Source organism: Chenopodium quinoa, unplaced genomic scaffold (genome assembly GCF_001683475.1).
Source record: "Chenopodium quinoa cultivar QQ74 unplaced genomic scaffold, ASM168347v1, whole genome shotgun sequence".
Taxonomy (NCBI): Eukaryota; Viridiplantae; Streptophyta; class Magnoliopsida; order Caryophyllales; family Amaranthaceae; genus Chenopodium; species Chenopodium quinoa.
The window spans coordinates 2558011-2569531 of NW_018744991.1; the positions used below are offsets into that span (position 1 = coordinate 2558011).

General features: G+C 34.4%; 2 protein-coding genes across 3 annotated transcripts; both read left to right on the forward strand.

The window, feature by feature from the left end:
• Positions 1 to 756: 756 nt before the first annotated feature.
• On the forward strand, positions 757 to 1101 carry LOC110706782. Its single transcript, XM_021884733.1, has one exon. The coding sequence runs from the start codon at positions 757 to 759 to the stop codon at positions 1099 to 1101; it is 345 nt and encodes a 114-aa protein (XP_021740425.1).
• A 575-nt stretch (positions 1102 to 1676) lies between these two features.
• LOC110706944 (putative receptor-like protein kinase At3g46340) lies at positions 1677 to 9550 on the forward strand. 2 transcript variants are annotated; one of them, XM_021884946.1, is made up of 9 exons: positions 1693 to 2102; positions 3025 to 4083; positions 4781 to 4928; positions 6819 to 6890; positions 7115 to 7186; positions 8096 to 8167; positions 8244 to 8321; positions 8412 to 8593; positions 8912 to 9550. In XM_021884946.1, the coding sequence occupies exons 1-9, from the start codon at positions 2021 to 2023 to the stop codon at positions 9025 to 9027; spliced, it is 1881 nt and encodes a 626-aa protein (XP_021740638.1). In that variant the 5' UTR covers positions 1693 to 2020; the 3' UTR covers positions 9028 to 9550. The 2 variants fall into 2 exon arrangements, with proteins under 2 accessions (XP_021740639.1, XP_021740638.1); XM_021884947.1 differs by lacking the exons at positions 8412 to 8593; positions 8912 to 9550 and having other exon boundaries at positions 1677 to 2102; positions 8226 to 8316.
• Positions 9551 to 11521: the final 1971 nt, after the last annotated feature.

Below are 11521 nucleotides of genomic sequence, written 5' to 3' on the forward strand. Positions count from 1 at the left end.
AAAAAATAAAATTATACCAATTACTAATAAATCATAAACATTAAATTTTAAAGTAATAGTATAAAGTAAATATATAAATATAAATATTGAATATACAAATTATAAAACATAAATATTCAACTTATATTATAAAATTCATAACTTAATAACTTATAAGTTATAAACTTATAAGTTACCTTATAAAACTTATAATTATAATTTTATAACTTATATACATTATAAACTTATTAATTTATAATGTTGTCATAAAAAAAAAAAAAAAAAATTGAAAACTGCACCAGCCCGCAGGCCAGCCCGCAGGACGGCACGTGGCCGGCACGGCACGAGCCCGCCAGGCACGAGGGCCGTGCCGTGCCGTGGGCTGGCCTGTGAAAATGGCCGGCACGGCACGGCACGAAATCCTGGGCCCGCCGGCACGACCGGCACGGCACGAACCAGCCCGTGGCCCGCCAGGCACGGCCCGCGGCGGCCCGGCACGGCACGGTGCCCAGGATTAATTACCAATATTATTATTATTAATATTATTATTATTATTATTATTATTATCATCGTTATTATTATCATTTTTATTATTATTATCGTTATTATTATTATTTCCTTTATTATTATTATCGTTATTATTATTATTTTTATTATTATTGTCGTTATTATTATTATTATTAAATTTTTATTTTTTCCAGATATAAATTATAATTATGGATGCTAATACCAACCCCAAAACAAATAGAAAGAAGAAAAAAAAATTTGGGTCAAAATATGATCCTTCAAGCTCGTTTTTCCATTATTAAAAAGCCGTCTTTGGCGTGGGATACCGACATACTCCACAATATCATGCTCGCCTGCATCATAATACATAATATGATCGTTGAAGATGAACGAGAGACGTATCAAAATAACGTTAATACCAATGAGTTTATGAATGCTGGAGGCAACGCTAATGAGGACACTACCGAGTACCGTACTGATCGTATTGTGGATATCGGCTTATACTTGTCTCGTAGAACAGAGATTGAGGATCAACAGACTCATTTGCAGCTAAAAAACGACTTGGTCGAACATATATGGAATAAATTTGGTAACAACGAAAACTTAGGCAACTAGGTTTACAACAAATGGTTATCCCTAAGGACATCTTACAAAACGATGTGTAGTTGTTTTTTTTTTTTTAAATAAAATGTACTAGATTATAGTTGTAGAACTGTAATCACGATTTGTACCTCTTTTTTTTTTGTTAATTAAAATTAGCTGCGTTGTTGTTTAAAAAATATTAATAACAAGAATTAGTTTTTTAAAAAGCTGATAAAAAAATGCGATAATTTCTTAATTAGTAATCACGATTAAAATATTAAATACGTCAATTAATTACATTGACATCGGGTTAATAAATTATAATTATGAAACAAAAAAAATTATATTTACAAAAATAAAATAAGGTGGGGTAGGGAGTATTGATGATGAACCATTGTTTAGTGTTCATTGTTAAGAGTGAATATTGTAAATGGTTTGTTGGGTTGATGTGGATGAGAGAGAAATGGTGATAGTGACCCATGAACCATTTATTTTGGTTCACCAATAAAGATGTTCTAAAGTCCACATCCGAACTCAACTTCCATTCCCACCCTAGCATCCCACCAATGAATAACCCCATAAATGGGAATAGGGACCTCCAACGAAGAACCGCCGTAATTAAATGAAAACTTAGCACATTGCCAGTCACTTTCATTCACGGGTCAAAAGAAATTCGGACATAAAACCAAATTATGTCATAAATCCTTGACTTCCTCCACTCAAAGTAAAGATTAAAATAACTCTAAATTCTACTCTCCTCTCTTTATACCGGCATCCACGTCCAAACTCCAAACCCAACACTTTCCTCATTCAAATCTTCAATCATTCAATTCAGAAGGATAAAACCCAGAAAATTTTGCACAAATTTCGAGATTTGGAAATGTGGGTAATGAAGATTTACAAGAAATAGTAGAGAAAGAAAGAATTGTTAGGCATTTGATGCTTCTTCACAATGCTTATTAGCCGCCTTATTCTGCTGCTTCTGCTGCTCATCTTCCTTTCTACTTGCTCTATATCTCAAGCTAAAGCAAAAGGTAAAAACTTTTTCTTCATACTTTACCTTTTTTAAATTGGTATAAGTTTAGTAAGTTAAAGTTTGAATTTTTTTTTTATTTTTTATTTTTTTGCAGTTTTTTTGTTGATTTATTACATGCAAGATTCTAATTTTTTGTCTATTTTTTATGGGTGTTTTTTGAATTTTGGGTTTGATTGAGTAAAATTCACTTAATTTGCTTGATGGGTTTAGTTTGACTTCAGTTTAAGAGTTGCGTAGATCTAAAAACTTGTCTAGTTTCATTGGTTTTAGCTGAATTGACCAAATTTTGGTGTAGTTAGTAAAGGGCACATTGGTTTTCATTGGAAAGTTGGAATTTTTCTGGTGCTTGATTTGTGCATTTTTGTGGATGCTTTCAATTTGGTTGTTTGTATATTTGTTCTGTTTTTTCTTAATTGAGACTTGAGAGTGTGGACTTTTTCTAATAATTTAAAATTTTTGGCAAAATTGTAAAATTATAGTAGCTCATTTAGTTGCTTTTGTGCCGTGTTCCTCCCATTTAATCGCCTATTGCAACTATGTGCAAGGTGCAAAGCAATTTGCCTCGTATTCGGTAATTACTGTTGTTATTGATCACTTACTCTTGATGAAGCAAACTGCCTCTTGCCAATTATTAAGCATTTCTTTTTGGGCGAACTTATTGATGGAATCAGATGAACTTATTGATAGGTTCTTGAAGTGGTGTGTTAGTGATGGAGTCTGTGGCATTTTAAATGTGGACTTCCAACTTCACTTATCATGAATAAACTAATAGCATGTTTTTAGGTAAGATGGAATTAAGTGGGGTGTGCTTTGGTTAACCTTGAATTTATTCGAAGAGCTGCATGGGTCTTGAAGGATAAATTAGGACATTTCCTTGCTTGCTCTTTAATGTTATATTGGAACATTATTTTGAATGTCAGGGCCATATGCTCTAAGGATAAGCTGTGGATCAAGGAAGGACATCCGCTCTCCACCAACAAATACATTATGGTACAAAGATTTTGCATATACAGGAGGAATACCTGCCAATGCTACACGGCCTAGTTATATTACCCCTCCACTATCCACCCTTCGCTATTTCCCTTTATCTGAGGGTCCAGAAAACTGTTACAACATTAATCGCGTGCCCTCTGGGCATTATCTTGTGAGGATATTTTATGGTCTGGTAGACGATCCAAACTTTGACAACGAGCCTCTATTTGATATCTCTGTAGAGGGAACTCTGGTGGATTCTTTGGGCGCTGGATGGAGTAATGAAGATGATGAGCATGTGTTCACAGAAACCATTGTCTTTTTAACTGATGGTACTGTATCTCTTTGCTTCCACAGCACAGGTCACGGTAATCCAGCAATTCTTTCTATTGAAATTCAACAGGTTAATGATAATGCGTACAATTTTGGCCCACTATTTGGCAAAGGAACAATTCTAAAAACTGTAAAGAGGTTTAGCAGTGGGCAGGGGAGGCCAAAGTTTGGTGAAGATTATGGAGGTGACCCGTGGGGTGGGGATAGGTTTTTTAATTCACTGACAACTTTTGGCGAAAGTTCTGACAAGCCTATTTCTGTTGAAAGTCCTATCAAGAAAAGTTCAATTGCTCCAAACTTTTATCCACAAGGTCTTTACCAATCAGCTTTAGTTAGCACTGATGTTGAGCCTGCGTTAACTTATTCAATGGATGTGGAACCTAACAGTAACTACTCCATTTGGTTACATTTTGCCGAGATTGATCCTTCCATCACCAAGGCAGGACAAAGGGTCTTTGATATTCTGATAAATGGTGATATTGTATTTAAAGCCGTAGATGTCGTTAGCATGAGTGGGGATGTTAAAACAGCTTTAGTATTGAATACAACTGTTGCAATCGATGGTCGGACTTTGACTATCAATTTGAAGCCCATCAATGGAAGCCATGCAATAATCAGTGCCATTGAAATCTTCCTGGTTCTTACAGCTGAGGCAAAAACTTCATCTGGTGAAGGTACATACCTCACTGTGTCATTTGGCTTCTCTTCTCAAGATTTTGACCTTGCCCTAATTACTAGTATGTTTTATTTTTATTCTTTCTGGCATTATGGTAGGTGATGTTCTCATATAGCACTTCTTACTGATGGAATTAACTCAACAAAAAAATGATTGAAATGGCCTTTTCAATACTCTTCTATGCTTTATCAGATACAAAATGAGTATTCTAAAGAATTCCTACACAAGTTTAATTTCTTTGTTTACTGAAAAAAAAAGGTTTATTAATCAAGATTAGTCTCTCTAACTGAGCTTAGTGATTAATTGTACCCTAAACATGTGGCAAAATTCTGTTTAGCCACCATGTATTTCTAAATATTTTACATACAAGATTGCAAGGTCCATAGCCTTCACTGTTACTGAAAATTTAATATGAGTATTACTGAGAGGGAAAGAGCTTTTTTTTTCTTTAGAAAAAAAAAAAAAGGAATTTATTTAACCTCGAATAGACAGACACTTAATGTGGCCTTTCCTTCTTTACTAACGCATTTATGTGTATGAGGAGCTAAACTAAATAACTAATATGTATCTTTTTCGGCATTCACTGAAAGCATTAACATCATTTTTTTTTCCATATATCTGCTAATATTGTTTTTTGGTTAAGACAAATGTAATCATGTAGACATCTATTAACTGCTCCTTTCTATTTCCTTTAGTTAGTGCTTTACAATCGCTAAAAAAGGCGCTTCAACTTCCTCATCGTCTTGGGTGGAATGGTGATCCATGTGTCCCCCGGCAACATCCGTGGAATGGAGCAGACTGTCGTTTCGATGGTGCTAATAAAAGATGGTACATTGACGGACTGTAAGTTTCAATCCTGGTTAGGATTTATATTCTGCAAAAATGTTTGTTTTCTAGCCTCACATTTTAGCTGAATTGATTTTGCTATGTAATGATTTCATTTGGGAGATTAGTAATGCAATTGTATAGTATTAAATGCAGTCGAAGCACACACAACCGTTTTTGAGGTTCATCCTCCATAAACTATACATCTATTCTTTGTGTTCTTATCTCCATGAACTGACTTTGGCAGTGTACCAGGGCTATCCTTCCAGTTAAGTACTTTTTTTTTATTTTTTTATTTATGTCTAGGTTGATCATAATTTACCAATCGATTGAATCAACTTCTCCAAGCCTCAATATGTTTGTTTCCGTCACAAATATTTGTCTCTGAGTCACAGAGCTAGTATTTGTGTATTTTAGTTTTTCGAAATGTTATGCTGGTATCATAGGAACTCTTTATATACAGCTTGCAAAATACCTAATTTTGTATTCCTATTAGAATCTAAAGGCCACAATGTAGGAACTCTTTTGTACTAAACAAAGTTTTCAAAATGTTATGCTGGTATCATATTATAGGAAACCTTTATATACAGCTTGCAAAATACCCAATTTTGTATTCCTATAAGAATCTGAAGGCCACAATGTAGGAACTCTTTTGTACTAAACAAACTAGTAGGTTTTGTTTAGGTCATTATACCATTTCTTAATATAGATCTCGAATTTTTCTTTATGAACTCTTTTGTACTAAACAAACAAAGTAATAGCAATTATTATTCCAGTTGATCTAATTATTCCCAAAACCAAACAGAATTGTTCTTTATGAATCTACAAGAAATTTGGATGTCATCATTATTACAACCATCAAACAAATTCATGATATCCTAATGTATCTCCTAAGAAATAAGATTCACAGTGAATCATAAATGAAAGAAATCATGGTGGAGATGCAGGTATCTTTAATTGATATGACTTTGTATCTCAAAGTGTCTTTCTGTACACAAAAGCAAGTGTGGCTTAACATTTCATGACATCATTGTTGATTGACTCGTTAAGCCTACTTACCAGAAGGGATAAGCAATCATAAAACATGGTTTATAACTCTCCATGCACATCAATTTCTTGGAATCTTCTTAGTTGTGTAAACTAGCCAACGAGATCGATTGCTAGTATCAAAAGAAAATTTCTTTCTTGACTTCTTGAGCTCTATATTTTGTCCCTCGCCATATTCTGATATTCAGTTGCTATGTGTCCCATTAATTTTAGTTTGCCTACAGGATGTAATGTTAATGTTTGTTAGAACAAAGAAATTCAAATGGCACGACTTAGTTTAAAATTTGATTTATGATTGATTTTTAGGATTCCTTAATAGGCTTTGGGTCATATGAGAATCACATAAAGGGTGAGATTAAGGTTCATATCAGAATCACATAAATGATGAAAACCCATATAACCAACTATCTTTATTCGTACATATTCCTCCTGGTATATTCTGGAGGTGGATTGAAGATTTCATCTGGCAGTAGCAAGGTGTACCTAATGGTTGCAAGAAGGTAGCCTGTGGGTGTTAGAATATTTTATCTCCTTTACTGGAAGTAACAAAATGTCATTAGTTTAATTGGTTGGCTAAGCAAGATCCATCCAACAACTTATAATCTTGCCAACCCACCTTTAGGGTTGTTATTATCAACTCCGTATGTATGCTTATGTGCGATTCCATGTGCATGTGCCCTTATTTGTAGGTCTGTGCATGGCATGTGGGTAATTGGGTGGTCGTGTGCATATGGTTTTAAGAAGCCTTAGAATTTTATTTATTTTTGTAAATTAATTAATCTGCAGTAGGCATGATCATATGAACATATTGATGATATTACTTTTTCCTTTTGGTAATGAAGTTTCTTTTTGCATCCTCAGTGGTCTTGACAATCAGGGTTTGCATGGTTTCCTCCCTCGAGATGTATCAAAGTTGAGTCATTTGCAGAGCATGTAAGTTGCTGGTATCTACAATATATCGGTGTTCTTCTGGCTGACAATTGATGGATCACCTCATTTTGATGTAAATATGAGTTGTTGTATTCAATATGTTACGTCTTTTGTAACTTTATAACTTCCCTCCTACCTTGTGCATTTTTTACATAGTTCATCCAAAACAAATTCATCAAAAAGCACACTAATCCATTTTTTTTAATTGTGCTTTATTGTGTTGGCAGTAACCTTAGTGGAAACAGTATTCGCGGGACTATCCCTCCATCCTTGGGGACCATTACAACCTTGGAGATTTTGTAAGTGTGTGCTGTTAGTACTTCAACTCATTTTTGCATAAAAAAATTTCCTTCCCTTGATATCAGATAATGGTCTGTTCTGTTGTACTCTTTTCACTATCCTCACCCTTAACACTTTCCGTCACTGATTTTTGTATTATGTAAAATGGTGAATGAGCAGTTTACTGATGCAACCGACCTTTACATCAAGCACTTGCTATTGCATGAAGTACTGCTCATATCCATCTGCCTCTCCATGGATCTAACATGCATACTTTTAATTAGGTGTCAAATCTTTTCTAAATGTTTGAATCTCATGTGAATTTAAAACACAATTTCTGTATTAGCAGTAGTTATTGCTGTTATTAAACTATAAGCTACATTTCTTAGCCTCAACAGATGTCGCACTTATGACCAACTCTGAAACATGCACACATAGACACATAGCTTCTTTAAGGATCAAGATAAAGGACTAGGGAATTTACTTATTTTCTATCACCCTCACACCTTCCCTCTTATCTTGTGAAAGTTACAACACTTATATACTGAGTCTATGAGCTTTTGATTGTATGCTTGCTCTTGGCAAATTATGACAGAAATTATGAAACAAAGCTCTTTCATGGTGGGATTGAGACCATTGGACTATTAAGCAGAATGTCCATAGACATTGATCTTTATCTTGGCTTAGAAATATAAAGGAAACAGGAGATTAAACCGGATAATTTTCCCAGCAAATTTAAGGAATTAGCAGTAGAGTGACAAACAGATAGAAAAAGGACAAGACACTGCTGTTTTATCTAGTTGAATCCCTTCTCTGGACATATAATGTTTTGAAATGTATAAATCATAAATTTAGTCATCTTGTCGATCGTTTATACTTTGAAATTGTCAAGTGGATATCTGTATTGATACATTTAGCACTTCTGGCAGGGATCTTTCTTATAACTTTCTGAATGGCTCTATTCCAGAGACTTTGGGACAATTACATTCACTGCAAATACTGTAAGACAAAACTCTGTGGTTGCCATAGGAATTTAATTGTCGTTGACTATAATAATAGAAAGTTGTCATAATGCAGAAATCTCAATGGAAACAAGCTGTACGGAAGAGTTCCTGCTGCACTTAGTGGAAGATTGTTACACAGAGCTAGCTTCAAGTAAGTTTGTTAAATCATTTTACTGATTAACACAAATCATTCTTTGTTACCCCTTGTATGCTGCAAGATTAACTAAATTGGTTTCTGCAGTTTTACTGATAACGCAGGACTTTGTGGCATACCAGGCCTGCGTACATGTGGGCCTCATCTTTCTCTGGGTGCTAAAGTTGGCATTGCCATTGCTGTGTTCTTAGCATTGCTTTTAATTGTTGGCTGCTCAATCATTTGGTGGAAAAGACGGCAAAACATTCTCAGGGCTCAGAGACTGGCTGGTAAGAAAACTTATACGTTGTAGGAATATTTGATGTTAAGACTGTTAGCTGCATGCTATATGATATGCCTCGTCTTTTAGTACTCAGGAGATTTGCAGTGTATATCACAGTTTAATAAGAAGCAATTGAGAGGACCATTTTATGGTAAAGCTCTAAATGAAGCAGCAAAGTGTAGCAATAATAACCGACATATCTCTCTCTTTTAAGTTCTTCAGTATTTACGTATATATATGGGGACATAATTTTCATTTTGAGTTTATTAGCATATGCTGTTATGTAATTATAATGATTTCTTCGGATCATATTCTATCTGCACAGCTAGGGAAGCACCCTATGCAAAGAAGCGGACCCAATTTTCACGGGATGTGCAGATGACAATACATAATCAGAATTCAAGGACTGCTTCTGAGGACGGTCCTATATTATTATCTTGAATGGGAGGGTAGCAGCGTTCATGGACCTTAGACATGTCATTTGTCCATTCTTTTGCAAAAAGATTCAGAGATATGAAGCCACAGTTTTGTTGTTCGATTAACACCGGCAGCCATATTCTTTGGACTTTTGAGCAGCTTTCCTCTGAGACTACTCATAAACCTTTGATTTGGGAGGGTTTTCCAAGAAAATCTGATCTGTGAACATTGTAAATTTGGAGCATCTTGTATATTTTTTTTTTTCGGCTTTTTTTCCATTTCATTCTTCCCATGGTTTTGGCAGATTAAGTGTAACACTATAGAAACTGATTGGTATAGCAATCTGCAGGGAGATATTAGTAGGAGACCGTAAATTACATTACTCTCATGTTATAGTTCATGAATTTTCGATTAACAGTCTTATAATAGATGTCTCACCCTGTAACAGCTGTAAGAATTAGGCCTCCTTTGTTGGAGTGACAAAGCAGAAAATTGTATTCTCATAAAAACAGTATAATTGATGCCTCTAAACAGATTTTGATGATTATTCAGTAGGAATTTGTCTATATATAGGAAAAACTACTGTCATTGTTCTTAATTTCTATCAAAGCTTCCAAGAAAAGAATGATTGAAGATAATTGATGAGTTAATTACTTACACGAATGCAGTAAGGTTCAAAGGAAGAGAAAGAATAGAATTGTATGTCGGAGATATTCTTATTTGCTTCGAAGGTGTCATTCAAGCCACTACATAATGCATCTCCTTATATCCACACACAGGGTATAACTAGCTCTCACGCAGTTTGTTGCATGACAGGTTTAATGTCGTAATGTCTGAAGTTTATTCATGAGAAGCTACACATTCAGTAAGGATTGAGCTCAAATGAACACTTTGTGGACAAAGACACAAAGTAGCAATCAAGTTCGAGAAGTTTTGTTCACTCGTGTAGCACAAGATTGTTCGCAATAGCTATGGCTGCCTGATTATCACAATAAACAACAGAAGCAATGTTTTAAGGCCCGAATCAAGCTAAGTTGTAAGAGAACAAATTGCCTCTTAGCCTTTTATATTAGGTGTTGGGGAACAAGATTGTTCGTAATAGCTATGGCTGCCTGATTGTCACAATCAAGAACAGAAGCAATGTTTCACGATAAAAGAGTGGAAGGAAGGTGATTAACTTATAACGCTCGTGGATTATTCGTCCTATTACCGTATGTTTTAGCCCTTTTAAGTTGAAACTTCACTTGCCTGACTGGGTTGGTGCACATGTGGTATATAGAGTTGATAGATATTATAGAACGATAATATTTGTCGCAAGTTTAGAATATATTTGCATACATTTTATACTTATCATACTAGGTAATCTAAGGACTAATCTTATAACCTTATGTATTTTGATCAATGGTATTCACTCAAATTTGAGGAGTTTTCACAATCTAACATGGTATAAGAACCAACGTGATACAAATGTCACGAATTCAAATTTCATTCACCCCCACTTTTTAGTGGAATATTTCACACTGGGTATAAGGGGACTCATGCCGCATCCACAGCTCAAGCCTAAAAAATTTCAACCATCATCTTAGGATCGATTTATATACTCTATCAAGAGTGAATTAAGTTTTACATATTCTAACCACTAATTAGTGTCGAAATCCTGCTATGACTTGTGATAAAGTCCTCAAAATTATCCATTGCATGATTAACCAGTTAATTACTTGTATTTGTATAATGAAGCATAATTTGGGAAGCGATGTGCTAATATAAAACTTTTGAATATCCTGTTATTGTATTAATTATTAATCCTCTGTGATAAACTTTTGTCTCCGAGAAAGATAATCTATAAGTAGAAGGGTAAAGTGGATAAATAGGGTTAACCTATTGTGAAGACAATCATAGATTGCACGATCGTTGGTGGATTTTTTGTCTTCAAAAGTCTTCATTTTTATAAGATGCAAAATTCAAGAAATGGGTAACTTTTGTTCCATTCAGCCACTCATAATGGTAAAAAGTTGGCTTAAAGAACTCCACTTATCAAACATTAATTGACTACGAATTGTGGTTATGTAGATGCTAGCTTGACTAATTTAAGCTCTAGAGAGGTGGGGGCCAAAAGCTAGAGTACGAAGTATATTTTTAGTCAAATTTTAAAGCAATCGACAAATGCTTAAGGCTAATAAGCGATATCAATTGTATATAAGTACTTCGTTTTTAAGACTTGAAACACACTTTTTTACAATATTTAAGAAAAGTGGACTTTATATAAATCTACAATATACATACTTAAAATGGGGTTGTGAAATTATTAGGAGAGTGTTATAAAATGGAACATGAATATTAAATAAGAGTATTAGTACAACTTTAACCAAAGAAACTTTACAATTATGGTTTGTTGCTGGTATTTGACATTTTTTTTTTTTTAAGAAGTGTTGCAAGTATTAAAAAATGAAAAAAGTATATAGTAATCTAGCTAAGGATATCGAGAGAGACGATAGTTGAAATACAGTAATTACGAGGA

Coding starts and splice junctions, on each gene's coding strand:
- LOC110706782 (XM_021884733.1), top strand. CDS start 757: ATGATCCTTCAAGCTCGTTTTTCCATTATTAAAAAGCCGTCTTTGGCG.
- LOC110706944 (XM_021884946.1), top strand. CDS start 2,021: ATGCTTATTAGCCGCCTTATTCTGCTGCTTCTGCTGCTCATCTTCCTT. Junction 4,084..4,780: donor AAAAACTTCATCTGGTGAAG/GTACATACCTCA, acceptor TATTTCCTTTAG/TTAGTGCTTTACAATCGCTA. Junction 6,891..7,114: donor TTGAGTCATTTGCAGAGCAT/GTAAGTTGCTGG, acceptor TTGTGTTGGCAG/TAACCTTAGTGGAAACAGTA.